Source organism: Centropristis striata, chromosome 10, assembly GCF_030273125.1.
Source record: "Centropristis striata isolate RG_2023a ecotype Rhode Island chromosome 10, C.striata_1.0, whole genome shotgun sequence".
Taxonomy (NCBI): Eukaryota; Metazoa; Chordata; class Actinopteri; order Perciformes; family Serranidae; genus Centropristis; species Centropristis striata.
Genome location: NC_081526.1, coordinates 39,813,346 through 39,832,427, shown reverse-complemented (window position 1 = coordinate 39,832,427; position 19,082 = coordinate 39,813,346). Strand labels below are relative to the sequence as shown.

Sequence of the window (19,082 nt, the reverse complement as noted above, 5' to 3'; positions counted from 1 at the left end):
AAGACTTGATTTATTAAAAATTCATAATTGTTTAAAAAAAAGGGGGTTAAAAATGGTTTAAAATTGGTATATAAATATGGGTTAAAATTCATGGGAGATAGATGATTTTGGTACTTAGGGGGTTAAAAATTAGTTAAAAATTAGTTAAAAATTATATAAATATGGGGTAAAAATTCATGGGATATAGGTCATTTTGGCATTTAGGGGTTAAAAATTAGTTAAAAATAAATTAAAAACAGTTAAAATCGGAATTTGGCCTTTACCGCGAGGACGGTTCAGTTTAAAAATTCATAAATGATGGTCAAAACCAAATATTTACATTTAAAAACATGGGTTGGCATTTATAGTGAGGATGGTATGGTTAAAAAACCCATTAATAATGGTTAAAAACTAAAACTTGCAATATTGGGAGTTAAAAAGTTAAATTTACACTGTCCGCGAGGACCAGAATAATTTTATTTTTTAATTTTTTAATTTTTTTACTAAAACAATAAATAAGGATGTTTAAAACAGTTTAAAAATCAGTTAGAGCAAATACCGTGTATACGGTTTGGATTTGTCAGAGCTGATAAATGGAGGCGCCAAGAGAAGAGAGCTCATTCTGAGCCTGGCGAGCGACGAGAGAACATCTCTGCCATTTCATCACAGTGAAAGCCAGCCTGCTGCTGTTTAGTTGTTTGTGTGCCTTGCCTGAGGAAGGCCCGAAAAGGGCCGAAACGTTGCTTTTTTTTCACTTTAATTGGGCACACCTTCTTTTGTTGTTTGTTTTTATATTTCATTTCATTTTATTTTCAAAAAAATCAAAAAATCAAAAAAAATTCATAGGGACCCAAAAGGTTTTTTTAAAGACCAACCAACGGTTTTTTTCATAAAACCGCATGATGGACGGGTGGACGGTTGTGAGCTACGGCAAGAGGGGCCGGCGCAACCGTCAACCCGTGTGGGATCAGGGTGAAGGAAGGTCCGGGGGGATGGACCGTGCTCGTGCCCCCTCCTATTGGAGGGGGACTCTACGCAGTTCCCCTAACCCTAACCCTAACCCTAACCCTAACCCTAACCCCTAACCCTAACCCTAACCCTAACCCTAACCCTAACCCTAACCCTAACCTAACCCTAACCCTAACCCTAACCCTAACCCTAACCCTAACTGAACCCTAACCCTAACTGAACCCTAACCCTAACCCTAACTGAACCCTAACCCTAACCCTAACTGAACCCTAACCCTAGCTGAACCCTAACCCTAACCCTAACTGAACCCTAACCCTAACCCTAACTGAACCATAACCCTAACTGAACCCTAACCCTAACTGAACCCTAACCGAACCCTAACCCTAATCCTAACCCTAACCCTAACTGAACCATAACCCTAACTGAACCCTAACCCTAACTGAACCCTAACCCTAACTGAACCCTAACCCTAACTGAACCCTAACCCTAACATGGTTAGGGTTCAGTTAGGGTTAGGGGTTAGGGTTAGGGTTAGGGGGTTAGGGTTAGGGTTAGGGGTTAGGGTTAGGGTTAAGGGTTAGGGTTAGGGTTAGGGGTTAGGGTTAGGGTTAGGGTTAGGTATGAGAGATTTTGGGATGGCAGAGCGCCGTCAGGCGCGATGCCATCCAGGTGCACGCTCCATGCCATCCTCCCCAAGGGGAGACGACCCCGTGACCCCCGCCAGAGACTCAGAATGAGGTTCCAGAATAAATTAAATTAAATTATATACATTTTATTTACATACATAGAAAAGAAACACAAATGGGACTGAAAATCCACCAACTATGTACAACATAAAATCCATTATAAAACCTTATCTGAACTTATGAAAAAAACACCAAAATTAAGTTATGAAAATTATTATTATGTACAGTTTATTTACAAATTGAAATTAAAAGTTAAAAATTAAAATTAAATCCCCATAGTCCTCTACATTGTTTTGAGGGGGAGGAGGGTGGGGTCAAAGGTCAGGAATAGTCTTCGTCCGAGTCTGGAATTAGGTTAGAGCCCCTGAGTCATTTGGGGTGAGGGGTCAAAGGTTAGGGTTAGTTAGAGTCCAAGGTTAGGGTTAGGTTGAAAGTCCTGAGTCCGTAGGGTTAGAGTAGGGATTAGGGTTAGGGTTAGTGGAGGTCAAAGGTCAGATTAGGGTTAGTGAGGGGTTAGGGTTAGGGTTAGAAGTCCTGTGTCCTTAGGGTTAGAGAGGGGGTTAGGGTTAGGGTTAGTAGAGGTCAAAGGTCAGGTTAGGGTTAGTGAGGGATTAGGGTTAGGGTTAGAAGTCCTGAGTCCTTAGGGTTAGAGTAGGGGGTTAGGGTTAGGGTTAGTAGAGGTCAAAGGTCAGGTTAGGGTTAGTGAGGGGTTAGGGTTAGGGTTAGAAGTCCTGAGTCCTTAGGGTTAGAGTAGGGGATTAGGGTTAGGGTTAGTAGAGGTCAAAGGTCAGGTTAGGGTTAGTGAGGGGTTAGGGTTAGGGTTAGAAGTCCTGAGTCCTTAGGGTTAGAGTAGGGGGTTAGGGTTAGGGTTAGGGTTAGGGTTAGGGTTAGGTTAGGGTTAGGGTTAGGGTTAGGGTTCAGTTAGGGTTATGGTTCAGTTAGGGTTAGGGTTAGGGTTCAGTTAGGGTTAGGGTTAGGATTCAGTTAGGGTTAGGGTTAGGGTTCAGCTAGGGTTAGGGTTCAGTTAGGGTTACGGTTCAGTTAGGGTTAGGGTTAGGGTTCAGTTAGGGTTAGGGTTAGGGTTCAGTTAGGGTTAGGGTTAGGGTTCAGTTAGGGTTAGGGTTCAGTTAGGGTTAGGGTTAGGGTTAGGGTTAGGGTTCAGTTAGGGTTAGGGTTAGGGTTGAGTTAGGGTTAGGGTTCAGTTAGGGTTAGGGTTAGGGTTAGGGTTAGGGTTCAGTTAGGGTTAGGGTTAGGGTTCAGTTAGGGTTAGGGTTCAGTTAGGGTTAGGGTTAGGGTTCAGTTAGGGTTAGGGTTAGGGTTCAGTTAGGGTTAGGGTTAGGATTCAGTTAGGGTTAGGGTTAAAAAAAAATTTTTCGAAGCAGTATGAACTCTCTTTGACCACCGGACGGCACAACGTGCCGTCCGGTGGTCAAAGAGAATTCATACTGCTTCGAAACCCTTTTTTTTTAACCCTAACCCTAAGTCTATATTATCCAGTGTATAAATATAGTGCAGGTATGAATTGAATATACTATAGGATATATACAGTGAATGAATATGTTATAGAAATATATACAGTAAAGAATGTACAGTAAATCAGCAGTGCAGGTGAATGAATGCCATTAGAAAGGTCTGGGGCCAAGGAATCCAAGGAAATTGGTTATATGACGATAGGACATTCCTATCCGGAGTTATTGGCAAAAACATTCTTGAGGGGGCCCTCGAGGGACGTATTTATCCCTATAACCTAACCCTAACCCTAACCCTAACCCTAACCCTAACCCTAGCCCTTAGCCCTAACCCTAACCCCTAACTCTAACCCTAACCCTAACCCCTAACCCTAACCGTAAAGTTAGTGTAGTTTAAAATCTAACCCTAACCTTTTAACCTAACCCTAACCCTATCCCCTAACCCTAACCGTAAAGTTAGTGGAGTTTAAAACCTAACCCTAACCTTTTAACCTAACCCTAATCCTAACCCCTAACTCTAACCCTAACCCTAACCCCTAACCCTAACCGTAAAGTTAGTACAGTCTAAAACCTAACCCTAACCTTTTAACCTAACCCTAACCCTAATCCTAACCCTAAAGTCATTAGTCATCTGTCATCAGTTTCTTTTACTGAGATGAATTCTCATTTTAGTATGAAAGTCGGTTTAACTGTGATTAAAGCATTTAATCCTAGTTTTAGCTCTAACCCTAACCCTTTCACCTAACCCTAACCCTAATCCTAGTCTTGAAATTTAAGGCAATATATGCCCTAACCAGAAAATAAGAAACAAAAAATATTGCGATTCATACCTTGACCAGCAGGGGGCAAAATTCACTCTGCAGGGCACTAAAAGCTAGGTCTAATAATATAACTCTTAAAATAAATTCAATTTATTAATACATATAATTTAACAATTTAATGCAATACACACCTCGACCAGCAGGGGACAAAATTCACTCTGCAGGTCACTAAAAACTAAAGGTAATAATATAACTCTAAAAATAAATTAAATTCAAGAATAAAATATAATTTTTAATTTTTATTGCAATACTCACCTTGACCAGCAGGGGGCAAAATTCACTCTGCAGGTCCCTAAAAGCTAAGGGTATTAATATAATTCTAAAAATAAATTAAATGCATGAATAAAAGGTAATTTTTAATTTATTGCAATACACACCTTGACCACCAGGGGGCAAACTTCACTCTGCAGGTCACTAAAAAGCTAAAGGTATTAATATAAATCTAAAAATAAATTAAATGCCTGAATAAAAGGTAATTTTTAATTTATTGCAATACACACCTTGACCACCAGGGGGCAAACTTCACTCTGCAGGTCACTAAAAAGCTAAGTGTAATAATAACCCTTTAAAAGTAAATGGAATTCATGAATAAAATGTAATTGGGAAACGTAATGTAATACTCACCTTGACCAGCAGGGGGCAAATTCGCCTTAAAGGGACATTATAACCTATTAAACTCAATAATTACATCTTTTAACTTAATAATAATATCCCAAGAGTTAGTTTACTTACAAAATACTCAATAACCCACCCATTTGGAATGAAATAATAGGATAAAGTGCAGTAAAAAGAGATAAAATAAGCGAATTAAATTGGATTTGAAACAAAACCATGAGTGAGAAGGGTTGCAGGGAAACTATAGGACCCATACACACCAATGCACTTTATACCAGATCTATAGCTGTGCGGTGTACTGGAGCATGGACTGGCCTACATAGAGACAGAGAGGGACTTCCTTCAGGCTCAATTAAGTGAGTACAAACTTTATTCAATAATATAATTTTTGATATAATTCTTAATAAAATTTTTTAAAAAAAATACTACACAATATTAAAGAATTAACATGGATTAAAATTACAATATAAATTAAAAAGCATATATGGAAGAGATAAGTATTAGATTGTTACTCTGAAGATAAATTATAACTCTGAAAATAAATTAAATCCATAATAAATACATTATTACAGACATAATGCAATATAAAACTTGACCAGCAGGGGGCAGAATTCACCCAGCAATTCTTCTAAAAGGTAAGTCTACTAATATAACTCAAAAAACAACTTTAATTCATCAATAAAATTAAAATTTTTTGGGGGTGCAATACATACCTCGACCAGCAGAGGGCAAACTTCGCCTATAAGAACAGTACTAAAGGCATACAGCCTCTCAACTCAATAATAATACAATAATAAAATAGATACATAATAAAATAAAAAATAATATAATAAAATAAAAATAATATAAAATAATAATATTAAATAAAAATAAAAATATAATAATATTAAATAAAAATAAAATAAATAATACAATAAAAATGAAGTAATAGAATGAAAAAAATAATTAAAAATATAATAAAAATACAATAAAAAAACAATAATATAATATAAATGAAAGACAAAATCAAATACTATGAAAATACAAATGTTAAACAGACAAAATACAATGAATTATAAAATGAAGAAAAATAAATATAATACAACAAAATCACCTAATTGGCTTGGGACACACACCAAGGTTTGATCAACCTTGGCTGGGCCTCTCCTCAGGTGAGGGTGTCTAGTGATAAATGGCCGAAACACCCTGTGATCCTGGGGTCCACTACTGAGGATGTGTCTCAAATTCTGGACTTAGTCCACATAGAACCTTATGGGAAACCAGATGAGATCTCATCCCAATACAGGAAAAACAAAACAGTATATCTCTCAAATAGATGGTATAACAAAGTAATACCACAACATCCAATACAAGGAAACAACATCTAATATAAAGAAAATGATGGAAAACTGAAAAAACAAAAGAAGAAACCAACCAAAATATCCCAAAAACAGGGAAATACCAAAACAACAATACTACAATCCAGGAAGAATACAACCGAATAACAGCCAATATAAGATAAGTATGGAAGACAAAAAAAGACAAAAGAAGATACCAAAATATCCCATAAACAATGGAAACAATAAAACAATACCACTACAATCCAGGAGATACACAAGGGAATAACACCCAATTAAAAAGGGCAAATAATGCAAAACAAAAAAATATCCCAGAAACGGGAAATACTTAAACAAAGTTACTACAATCCAAGAAGAATACAAGGCGATAACGCCCAATACAAAGCAAGTTATGAAAAACAGAAAACACAAAAGGAAGAAACCGAAATATCCCATGAACAGGGGAAACATTAAAACAATACTACTACAACTCCAATAGACACACAAGGGAATAACACCCAATAAAAAAGGCAAATTATGCAAAACAAAAAATATCCCAGAAACAGGGGAAATACTAAAACAAAGTTACTACAATCCAAGAAGAATACAAGGCAATAACGCCCAATACAAAGCAAGTTATGCAAAACAGAAAAAACAAAAGGAGAAACCGAAATATCCCATGAGCAGGGGAAACAATAAAACAATACTACTACAATCCAAGAGACACACAAGGGAGTAACACCCAATAAAAGGCAAAATTATGCAAGACAAAAAAAATATCCCATAAACGGGAAATACTAAAACAAAGCTACTACAATCCAAGAAGAATACAAAGCAATAACGCCCAATATAAAGCAAGTGATGCAAAACAGAAAAAACAAAAGAGGAAACCAACCAAAATATCCCATAACCAGGGAAAATACTAAAACAATTTGAAAGAAGAATCCAACCAACATATCCCATAGATGGGCGAAATAACTAAACAATATTACTACAACCAATACAAGGAAATGGAAGGAAAACAGGAAATTCGGCTCAGAACACAACAACGATAAATCTGCTAAACAAGAACCCGTGGTGTAGAGACAGAGAGGGGAAGTACAGGTCTGGGAGTGTCAAATACACGAGCGCCGGCCAGTGCCTTGCCTTTGACTCCCTATCAACTGCCCAGTCGTCGGACGAAGCAGGGGGAGTCACCGAGATAACTCTCACTAAACCTAACCCTAACCCTAACCCTAACCCTAACCCATTTTATTCATTTATTTTAAAATTGTTTTTCCTTCATTTATTTTACTCACGGAGTTTTTAATCGCTCCCTCAACCCCCGTCCGGACCTCCAGCCTCCAGCTTTTAAATCAATTATTTTAAACCATTTTTATGGCATACATAAAAAAATATATTTTTTATCAGCTTTTATTAAAGCAAAACTATAAAAGGGAAATAAAAAGATTTTTATCTGCCTGATCCCCTGCGCCCGTGCCCCCCGTAGCACTCTTCAAGAGTGCTGCGTTTTAACAAAAACCTAACCCCCCCTAACCCTAACCCTAACCCTAACCCTAACCCTAACTGAACCCTAACCCTAACCCTAACTGAACCCTAACCCTAACCCTAACCCTAACTGAACCCTAACCCTAACTGAACCCTAACCCTAACCCTAACTGAACCCTAACCCTAACCCTAACTGAACCCTAACCCTAACCCTAACTGAACCCTAACCCTAACCCTAACTGAACCATAACCCTAACTGAACCCTAACCCTAACTGAACCCTAACCCTAACCCTAACTGAACCCTAACCCTAACCCTAACTGAACCCTAACCCTAGCTGAACCCTAACCCTAACCCTAACTGAACCCTAACCCTAACCCTAACTGAACCATAACCCTAACTGAACCCTAACCCTAACTGAACCCTAACCGAACCCTAACCCTAATCCTAACCCTAACCCTAACTGAACCATAACCCTAACTGAACCCTAACCCTAACTGAACCCTAACCCTAACTGAACCCTAACCCTAACTGAACCCTAACCCTAACATGGTTAGGGTTCAGTTAGGGTTAGGGGTTAGGGTTAGGGTTAGGGGGTTAGGGTTAGGGTTAGGGGTTAGGGTTAGGGTTAAGGGTTAGGGTTAGGGTTAGGGGTTAGGGTTAGGGTTAGGGTTAGGTATGAGAGATTTTGGGATGGCAGAGCGCCGTCAGGCGCGATGCCATCCAGGTGCACGCTCCATGCCATCCTCCCCAAGGGGAGACGACCCCGTGACCCCCGCCAGAGACTCAGAATGAGGTTCCAGAATAAATTAAATTAAATTATATACATTTTATTTACATACATAGAAAAGAAACACAAATGGGACTGAAAATCCACCAACTATGTACAACATAAAATCCATTATAAAACCTTATCTGAACTTATGAAAAAAACACCAAAATTAAGTTATGAAAATTATTATTATGTACAGTTTATTTACAAATTGAAATTAAAAGTTAAAAATTAAAATTAAATCCCCATAGTCCTCTACATTGTTTTGAGGGGGAGGAGGGTGGGGTCAAAGGTCAGGAATAGTCTTCGTCCGAGTCTGGAATTAGGTTAGAGCCCCTGAGTCATTTGGGGTGAGGGGTCAAAGGTTAGGGTTAGTTAGAGTCCAAGGTTAGGGTTAGGTTGAAAGTCCTGAGTCCGTAGGGTTAGAGTAGGGATTAGGGTTAGGGTTAGTGGAGGTCAAAGGTCAGATTAGGGTTAGTGAGGGGTTAGGGTTAGGGTTAGAAGTCCTGTGTCCTTAGGGTTAGAGAGGGGGTTAGGGTTAGGGTTAGTAGAGGTCAAAGGTCAGGTTAGGGTTAGTGAGGGATTAGGGTTAGGGTTAGAAGTCCTGAGTCCTTAGGGTTAGAGTAGGGGGTTAGGGTTAGGGTTAGTAGAGGTCAAAGGTCAGGTTAGGGTTAGTGAGGGGTTAGGGTTAGGGTTAGAAGTCCTGAGTCCTTAGGGTTAGAGTAGGGGGTTAGGGTTAGGGTTAGTAGAGGTCAAAGGTCAGGTTAGGGTTAGTGAGGGGTTAGGGTTAGGGTTAGAAGTCCTGAGTCCTTAGGGTTAGAGTAGGGGGTTAGGGTTAGGGTTAGGGTTAGGGTTAGGGTTAGGTTAGGGTTAGGGTTAGGGTTAGGGTTCAGTTAGGGTTATGGTTCAGTTAGGGTTAGGGTTAGGGTTCAGTTAGGGTTAGGGTTAGGATTCAGTTAGGGTTAGGGTTAGGGTTCAGCTAGGGTTAGGGTTCAGTTAGGGTTACGGTTCAGTTAGGGTTAGGGTTAGGGTTCAGTTAGGGTTAGGGTTAGGGTTCAGTTAGGGTTAGGGTTCAGTTAGGGTTAGGGTTAGGGTTAGGGTTAGGGTTCAGTTAGGGTTAGGGTTAGGGTTGAGTTAGGGTTAGGGTTCAGTTAGGGTTAGGGTTAGGGTTAGGGTTAGGGTTCAGTTAGGGTTAGGGTTAGGGTTCAGTTAGGGTTAGGGTTCAGTTAGGGTTAGGGTTAGGGTTCAGTTAGGGTTAGGGTTAGGGTTCAGTTAGGGTTAGGGTTAGGATTCAGTTAGGGTTAGGGTTAAAAAAAAATTTTTCGAAGCAGTATGAACTCTCTTTGACCACCGGACGGCACAACGTGCCGTCCGGTGGTCAAAGAGAATTCATACTGCTTCGAAACCCTTTTTTTTTAACCCTAACCCTAAGTCTATATTATCCAGTGTATAAATATAGTGCAGGTATGAATTGAATATACTATAGGATATATACAGTGAATGAATATGTTATAGAAATATATACAGTAAAGAATGTACAGTAAATCAGCAGTGCAGGTGAATGAATGCCATTAGAAAGGTCTGGGGCCAAGGAATCCAAGGAAATTGGTTATATGACGATAGGACATTCCTATCCGGAGTTATTGGCAAAAACATTCTTGAGGGGGCCCTCGAGGGACGTATTTATCCCTATAACCTAACCTAACCTAACCTAACCTAACCTAACCTAACCTAACCCTAACCCTAACGGCTGACACGTAGAGCCCACCCACGTGTCTCTACGACCTTCCTATCAAAAGTTAGAATTTTTCAGAAAACGGAAATTTCCGAATTCGTCTTTGGCCAATATCTCCGGAACCGTAGGTGCTAGAGACTTGGAAGTCGGTCGCGTCAGACCTAATTTGGGGTCGCTGAACACGCAGAGGTGAATTCAAGTCTCTACGACTTACCGTTCCGGAGATATGGCCATTTTAAAGTTTCAAACAAAGATTTCGAAGATTTCCCAAGGTTCCACGGGGTCAATCGTCGAACCATTGGAAAGGTCTGGGGCCAAGGAATCCAAGGAACTTGGTCTTATGACGATAGGACATTCCTATCCGGAGTTATTGGCAAAAACATTCTTGAGGGGGCCCTCGAGGAACGCATTTATCCCTATAACCCTAACCTAACCCTAACCACTGTAAATAATAATTGCAACACTGTAAATATTAAAGTTCTATTTTTGTATGTGAGGTTTGAAAAAAATATTTCCTGACAATGTTAATAATTCAACCCAATCTTTTCATAATTAATATTGTTACATACTTACCAGATCCTATTTTCATGTGACATTCTAAACAAATATGTTCTGAGAATGTGAATATTGTTACATACTTACCAGATCCTATTTTCATGTGACACTTTAAACAAATATTTTCTGAGAATGTGAATATTGTTATATACTTACCATAGCCTATTTTCATGTGACATTTTAAACAAATATGTTCTGAGAATGTGAATATTGTTAAACACTTACCATGTCCTATTTTCACATGACATCTTAAACAAATATTTTCTGAGAATGTCAATATTGTTACCCACTTACCAGATCCTATTTTCATGTGACATCTTAAACAAACATTTTCTGAGAATGTGAATATTGTTATATACTTACCATAACCTATTTATGTGACATTTGAAACAAATATTTTCTGTGAATGGGAATATTTCAACCCTATTTCTTCATGATTAACATTACTATATACATTTCCAAATCCTATGTTAATGTGAAGTTTCAAACAAATAATTTCTCATTATGTAAATAATTTAACCTAATTGTTTCATGATTAATATCATAATATTTCATAAGTTATGTGTATTTTTGACAAGAGCCGCACTTAAAAACCTACACTGCAATACTGGCGGCTGCCCGAGGTAGGCGCTCTGACTCCTAAGAGCATTTCAGGTTCGCTAGGGCTGCTGGGTAACGGGCGTCAAAATTCAAATTTTGTATAATACGAATAGAGCGATTCAGCCATTTTAAACTGCCTTCCAGCACCACGGACAGCGAACTCAGCTCAAAGGTCTGCGGGCGTTTACACTCTCTTTATTTTACCTTTTTTTATGCCTGAAGAAGGTCTAATTATGACCAAAACGTCGCGATTTTATGCTTTTCTGCATGTATATGTTTTAAACAGTTTATTGTTTAATAAAAACAAGTGTAATTTGAAGAAGTTTTTCCTTTTTTTATTCTCACTTGCACAGCTAAGTAAATTAGCTCAGGCCACACAGAGCCTTTTCTTTAGCTTCACCAGTATAGCTTCCCTTATTTTACACACCACTTTTTAATGGAATTCCCGGGATATCACAGCGGCTGGACCCGGGTAAGCTATCGCCGCGGGAGACAGCAGATGCCGGACACACAGCCGAGCGACCGGACACCGGCTTCCTTCTCCAGCAGACCCCGCAGCCACAACTCAGCGGCGCCGGAAAAAAGGTCAGACGGCCGCGATGGGGTAAATTATACCTCGCAGCGCGACCAGAATGTCTGCTACGATGACCACTACGATTCCAACCGGCATTTCCGCCACCAGGGACGCCGCCCCGACCGGCAGCACCGCAGGGAAACCCATGTGAAGGGAATGAACTGATTGCCTGGCAGGTGGGAGAATCTGAAATGGCAGGGGAGTTAATGATATGGCATGAAAACCAAATTAACTGAATATAACTAAGAGTTGCAGGAAACCCTGACAGAACCCCCCCCCCCCCCCCCTTAGGGACAGCTCCTGACGGCCCACCTGGTTGGTCCGGATGAGCTCGGTGGAAGTCAGTGACGAGAGTTGGGTCCAGAATGCTGCAAGCAGGGACCCAGGACCACTCCTCAAGACCATAGCCCTCCAAGTCCACCAGGTACTGCACTCCCCTACCACATCGCCGGAATTTCATGAGGCGGCGAACCATGTAAGCAGGTGCCCCATCGATGAGCTGGGGGTCTGGAGGAGGGCTGAAGTGGGCTCTCATTTACGGGTTTGACCCTGGACACGTGGAAGTTGGGGTGAATCCTCATGGACCGTGGTAGACGAAGACGGACCGCTGCCGGGTTGATGACATTCGAGATGGGGAATGGACCCACAAAACGGAGAGCCAACTTCTTGGACTCCACTCTGAGAGGAAGATCCTGCGTGGATAACCAGACCCGCTGCCCCGGGGTGTAACGGGGTGCAGGGATGCGGTGCCGGTTGGCTTACCGTTGGTGATAATTGGAGGAGCGCAAAAGGGTGGACCTGGCTTGCATCCAAGTGCGTCGACTTCATCGGATGAATGCCTGGACTGAGGGGATGCTGGCCTCACGTTCCTGCTCAGAGAAGAGCGGTGGTTGGTAACCCCGGGAGCATTGGAAAGGCAAGTGGCCGGTGGCTGAACTGAGAAGGGTGTTATGGGCGTACTCGACCCACGGGAGTTGTTTAGACCATGAGGATGGGTTGCGGGAGGTGAGACGGCGCAGCACCGTCTCTATCTCTTGATTCATGCGTTCAGCCTGGCCATTAGATTGAAGATGGAAACCAGATGACAGACAGAAATGCAACTGAGGTTGATTTTAGAGATGTGTCAAAGCAACTGAGAAAAACTGTAACATTGGAAAATAAACAATGAGGACATATATACAGCAGCGTCGTGGTCTACACCCTGTCCATTTATACGGTTTTATCTCTTGAACATGTCCTTCACCAGGAGATATTCCATTTAAACAGTGGTATATTAAGAGTTTATCTTGCCAAATACGTCTGTGAAATGACGCTTATACATTTAAAGATACAATACGATAAGAAGTTAAAAAACAATGCTTTAGCAACTAAACCACAGAAAATCATAGGAAATTATGATGTGAGACCACATTTGGGGATATCCTAACTTAAGAAACACAGTAACCCAAGGTACTAGTGAACAACCACAGTGAAACATCATATGGCAGAAAAAGACAAAAGTGATGAAAACTAGTGTTGTCTTCAGCAAGTTTAATGAGACAAAGTAATGTAACTTCTGTGGTGGACATAATGAGCAGAGCTAAAAGTAAAGTGTAGAAACTCCTCTCCTAACAGATCAGTGTTTGTCGGGATGAATGAACATTTACTTAATTCACCTTTGTATTGTTGCCATTGGCAGACCCATAACAAACAAGCACATTTGCACACACACACACACACACACACACACAAAGGTCCCATGGGATTTAATTTGCCTCTCTGTGAACAATGTGGTCATTAGTTGCTCCTGATGGCGGTGTACTGAACCCCTCTAGACAAAAACTTTGTTCACACCTGCATGGATTAGTCACATGGCAACATTTCAACCTCTGAGGTACCACTGCCATCAGAGGTGTTAAGAAAAACAAGCTTCAGCATAAACACATGTTGCAGCCACCAAACATCAACACCTGATGCAATTATTGCTATACAGTCATGTTTTTTTCTATTTGATATTGTGTCTGTCATTACTTTTAGTGATTGTTTGTTCAGAGTTCAATATTTAATCAAGAAATAGTGTTTTGGATAACAATGAATTCAATTACCATGTGTAATGTGAGAGGGGTCGCCGCCAGCCACAAATCACCAGAGAAGTATCAACCTATTCTGCGGCTTCGCTCAGGAAGTTTTCAACTCACTATTTTGACATAGGATGTCCCAAAACAAGTGTATGGATACCTCTACATGAGGCACCAATTATGTTGGAAATATAGGTTACAAACAAAGGATGCCTCTCAATGGGGCAACATTTATGTTGGAAATGGTGTTACCATAAATGCTATCCCTATGGTGAATTCAAATATGTAAGGGTTTATAACCCTTGGATCAGAAGCATTCACTCTGTGTGTATGGGGAAGAACACAAGATTCCCGCTCCTTTAATTGATAACCAGTGGAGCCTCATTGATCACAATTCTTGCTCCATTTGAACAGCTAACGAGAGAAATAAGCTCACATTTGGCTACTACTGCTAATGTGATATCATCTGTTGTGGCACTGAAATGTTGCTGAGCAAAGAATCTGAAACAGATAATGGAGCGTGCACCGCAAAGAGCACACTAATGCAGAATGATGAATAGATTAACTTAAATGACAAAGCTATAGTACTTTGTTTTATATCGCTAGACTACCCTCTTGAGGTCGACCTGTACCCTGCAGAGCAGAGTTCAACAGAAAGAGAAGAATGTTGCAATCTCCTGATTCCTGCTAAATTGCTTGGCATGTGTATGTGTACTAGAGAACAACAGAATGAGTATTTCATTTGAAGTTACTTTAGCTGAAAAGATGTCTTACACTTTAAGAGACTCTACTGCCTTTTTGCCATGAATATTGGCAAATACAATCCATAAAATGTATTGTCATAAAACCATGCCAGGAAGGGAGTTCTGCCGCCATCTTGGAGGGAAGCCATTATATCTATAATCCCAAAAGAAGGCAAAGACAGAAAAAAATGCAGTGGATACAGGCCAATTAGCGTGCTAAATCAAGATTGCAAATGATATGCTTCAATATTGACTAAAAGGATGGAGAAGGTGTTACCATTTATAATAAATGAAGACCAAGGGGGCACGGTGACGCAGTTGGTAGCGTTCTCGCCTCACAGCTAGATGTGGTTCGATTCCCGCCAGGACGCTGTGGGCATTGGAGGCGTGTCCCCAGCTCCATGTCTCCGGTGTCCGTAGAGCTGGTCGGGGGAATCTTGTAAACAGGTACAATTTTAAATGGAACTCTACAAGTATAAAATATCTGGGAGTGAAACTGACAAAGGATACAACTCACCTCTACAATGAGAATTATACAGTGGCTAACAAAAATATAAGTGACAATTTTAACAGATGGGGCTCACTCCCTCTTGACTTCGGCAGCCGAATAATGACCATCAAAATTAATATCTTACCTCGTTTACTATATTTATTTCAGTCACTACCAGTTAAAATTCCCGACTCACAGGGAGGGGAAAAAAACACGAATAAGATACAATACATTGCAGTTGTTGAGGGAGGAGGGGGGGATGGCCCTACCATGCTTGAGGGATTTTTATGTTGCAGCACAGTTAAGACCTTTGATTCTTTGGTGTAACCCCGAGTATGAAGCCAACTGGAAAGACATTGAATTATCACTATCAAGTAGACCTGTACAATCTTTGGTGGGCTGCCCTTCTGTTATTAAGGACTTACCTGATCTCCAGAATCAATGGGTTTGTTTTTCACTGAATGTGTGGCTAGACTTTGTGAAGAAATTTCAGATCCAAAAAGAAATAAAAATACTGAGGTGGCCAGCATACGACCCAGATTTTAAGCCAGCATCCCTAAGGTATGGAATTTCATCATACTCTTCATTAGTAAAGGATGGAAAATTAATGGACTTTCAGTCTATGTCTGAAAATATTGTCTAGGAAGACAAGATTTGTATATACACACACAAATACAACATTATTATCAAAATGAGGTGAAAGGTCACGGTACAGAAGAACAATCTGGGGTTACACAAATGTTTATGAGGGTTTATGATTCAAAGTCCTCCCGACAAATTATCGGGAATCTGTACTCGGGTATTTCATTGATGAACAGATTATATCAAACAAAAATGGGAAAGAGAGTTGGAAATTGCAATCTCCCCAGAGGAATGGACTGCCATAATACACATCCAGATGTCGACCACAAACTCAAATTGGAGGAGCTTTTGTTGACAAAAACAAACAGGCCATCAGACCCAATGTTGGAGATAATGTGGTCAACTAATGGCAGACCATACCCATATTTTTTGGACCTGCCCAGCCTTGCAACCTTTCTGGACCCAAGTACAAGCTATAACAAAGAGGATTCTGGGATTTGATATTGTTTGATATTATTTGGGGAATATACCAAGGGATAAAATAAAAAATAAAGTATATAAAACCATGCCAAGATATTTAATAAGATTTAAGGACCCTAAAGTATAGATTTATAATCCAAAATTGTTCACAGATGTGTGTTGAATTGGACTGCTGTTAAATGACACACTTGTTTTACGAAATTGTAAAAGTAACAGAAAATGAATGCTGTTAGTTACTTGTATTTTTCTTTGAGGTCTTTTAACTTTCTGAGAGGAACTATGATTTATGGACATTTCTTTTTCAAATTTACAGTGTGTACACATGATTTTCAGTATGTGCAAAATTTGATTATCATAGTTTTTTTATATAGCTCATATCAAAATGGCTAAATATCTGTTATTATTCATTAACATCAATGTTAATATTGGTTATCGTATTGGCAACATTTTTATATCAGTGCATCTTAATATAGAAACATGAAATGACAGAAACCATCTTTGGGGGAAACATTTATTTAACTTGTACTTTGAGGTTTTAGTGTGACTTAGAGAGGCACACCTGTGATACACTCAAAAAAAAACATTTGCAGATACAACACAGGAAGAATGGAGAGAACCATGTAAATGGGAGAGAGAACAGTCAACAAGGAGTGAGTAGTTCAAAAAACTGTTGTCAGTTATCGATTGACATCATACATTTCTACTGATAGATTAGCAGATTATACAATTTAAATGTTTGAATTTTAAAATTTAGAATATTTAGAATATTTTTAGAACATAAACTGTGACATCCAAAACTTTGTGATTAATTAATTAATGTTCACCAACCTATTGTCCCACGTGTGGGATTATAGAGACATGATGTTTGAGATATCATTACATTGTTTAGTCCTCAATTTCGAACCATTTTTTCTCATCTTATTATTTTCTGACTTCGACTTGCTTTTAATATAAAAATCAGCAGAGAGGGAAAAACAGAAATATTATCTGGTTTTCACCAATCTCATTACATCATCCTTCCACAGCTTCTCTACAGTATGTTGGCCTCACAGGAGCCAGGCTGCAGGATCTGAAGAGTAACAATGAGTTTAACTGCTTTTCTAAACCAGGGGTAAAACAAGGCATAAATCACAGGGTTTAGACAAGAGTTGAAATAGTACAGATACAGAATAAAGAACATAGTTGAATAACTCATGTAATCAATTCCTCCCATCCTTGCAAAGTAAGTTGGCATGAAACAGATAAGAAACACAACTACCAAAACACCAAGAGTCCTGGCTGCTTTCAGCTCAGATTTCTTTGCTGTTTTAGTCACTGGAATCTTCTTTGTGACAGCTGTAATGTGAGAGCGCATGGCACGAGCTTGAGACACAGCCACAACAAAGATTCTTGAATACAAAACTATAATGGCAGTAACAGGAACAATAAAGTTTAAAACAAGTTGAAGATCAGCACCAGTGTTATCCTGTCCACCTGGACATTCTCCATAGCAAATAGGAAAGTTTTCTTCTTGTTGAATAAGATGCAGTTTAAAGAAGTAACTATTGTAGGCAACAGCACAGAACCATACGAGACAAACACAGACTTTAACTCTATGTACAGTGATTCTGGTGGTGTAATGCAGAGGGTCACAAATAGCCAGATAGCGGTCAACTGATATGAGTACCATGTTTACGACTGAGGCAGAGAGAATGATGTTGATCACAAACCTATAAAGAGAACACAAAAGGTCACCAAAAACCCAGCAATGTGTTCTTTTTACAGCGTCTGCTGGCATCAGCAGGAGGCCCACAAGAAAATCTGAGACAGCCAGAGAGAGGAGGAGGATGTTGGTGGGTGTGTGGAGCTGCCTGGAGGAAAAGAGAAAAGAATCATTCTACAAAACGTCCTCATAACAAAATGACCAAAACTCCAACAATTATTCAAGAATATTAAGTTATGGATTTGAATGCTCTGTTTTCAGCAGCATATAGTGAACATATCGAAGTGTTGATGATTCAAATTACAATATAGAAGTCACAGTGGATTTGTGTGTTAACGTGCAGTCAGAAAGACAGAAGATAAGACTATTATTAGAGAGCAACATTATTAAGTACCAGTTGAAAGACAATTCTTCTTAACCTAAAGCAGTTCTTCACATGTTTAAGTACAAAACCTTGTAATGAGAGAAAAAAAGTTAATCTCTGCCTGAAGTGGGAGACTGAGATGATGATAAACAGGTTGAGGACGGCAGTGAGCACAGAGATGGAGTACAGTGCAGTGTCAATGAACAATGTTTCAGCCCAAGTATAATGGAGCTTCCAGCATGAGAAATTGTAAAGTTCTGGGAAACAGAGCTCCCACCCATCCTCAACCTCAACCATCTTCAGAGATCTGCAGATAGCTGCAGCTCTGGCAGCTTTCTGAACATCAACAGTCATGTAACAGATTTACCTCTCTCACATTCTCATAATTCCACCCTCCTTTTCCCCTGTGTATTTTGGACTCTGGTGTCTCTTCCCTCCTCACTTTGCACATCACACCATCAGTTTCCTTGAAACTCTCTCTCTCTTACTCTCTCTGTCTCTCTCTCTCTCTCTCTCTTTCTTTCGCTCTCATAATTTATATTACTTTTTTCATGTGAATGACCTGTATAATTATTCTTGAGTAATAAAAACGGTGTTTAGAAATACAAAACTAAGTCATAGGGAAGCATTCTCATTTACTTCAAAGAGGACACCAAAAAGCAGACAATAACAATAATAAAACAAAACAGTAAACAACAGCAACCAAAAAATATTGTCCAAAACAGATTTGGAGTTTGGCTCAACTGTTGTAGCAGCCATACATCATACATGTATATGTGCACCAATACATTGCTGATGGGCTTCTCCATGATATTAATGTGAATGTTTACATTTTCTACCAGGCAATCCTTGCAGCAAGTATTATTAGAATGATAAACTGTTCTACTGTGGTAACGTACAAAGCTAATGCTGAAAGCAGGACGGCAGGGGTGGACATGACATCCCCATAGCATCCCGTACATACCAAATGTGTGTAGGCTTTGTAAGGAAAACAGGATAGTTAAATCAAACCTAATTAGGGACAGAGCACCAACGGAAATTGGTCATTATTATTTAATTTATTTTTGTTGAACATTAGTATGTAAG

At 39.6% G+C, this 19,082-nt stretch overlaps 1 protein-coding gene across 1 annotated transcript; it reads right to left on the bottom strand.

Annotated features, from left to right (window-relative positions):
- Window positions 1-16,960: 16,960 nt before the first annotated feature.
- LOC131978697 (trace amine-associated receptor 13c-like) lies at window positions 16,961-18,350 on the bottom strand. Its single transcript, XM_059342407.1, has 2 exons — window positions 18,118-18,350; window positions 16,961-17,780 (listed from the first exon to the last, which is right to left on the bottom strand). The coding sequence occupies exons 1-2, from the start codon at window positions 18,348-18,350 to the stop codon at window positions 16,961-16,963; spliced, it is 1,053 nt and encodes a 350-aa protein (XP_059198390.1).
- Window positions 18,351-19,082: the final 732 nt, after the last annotated feature.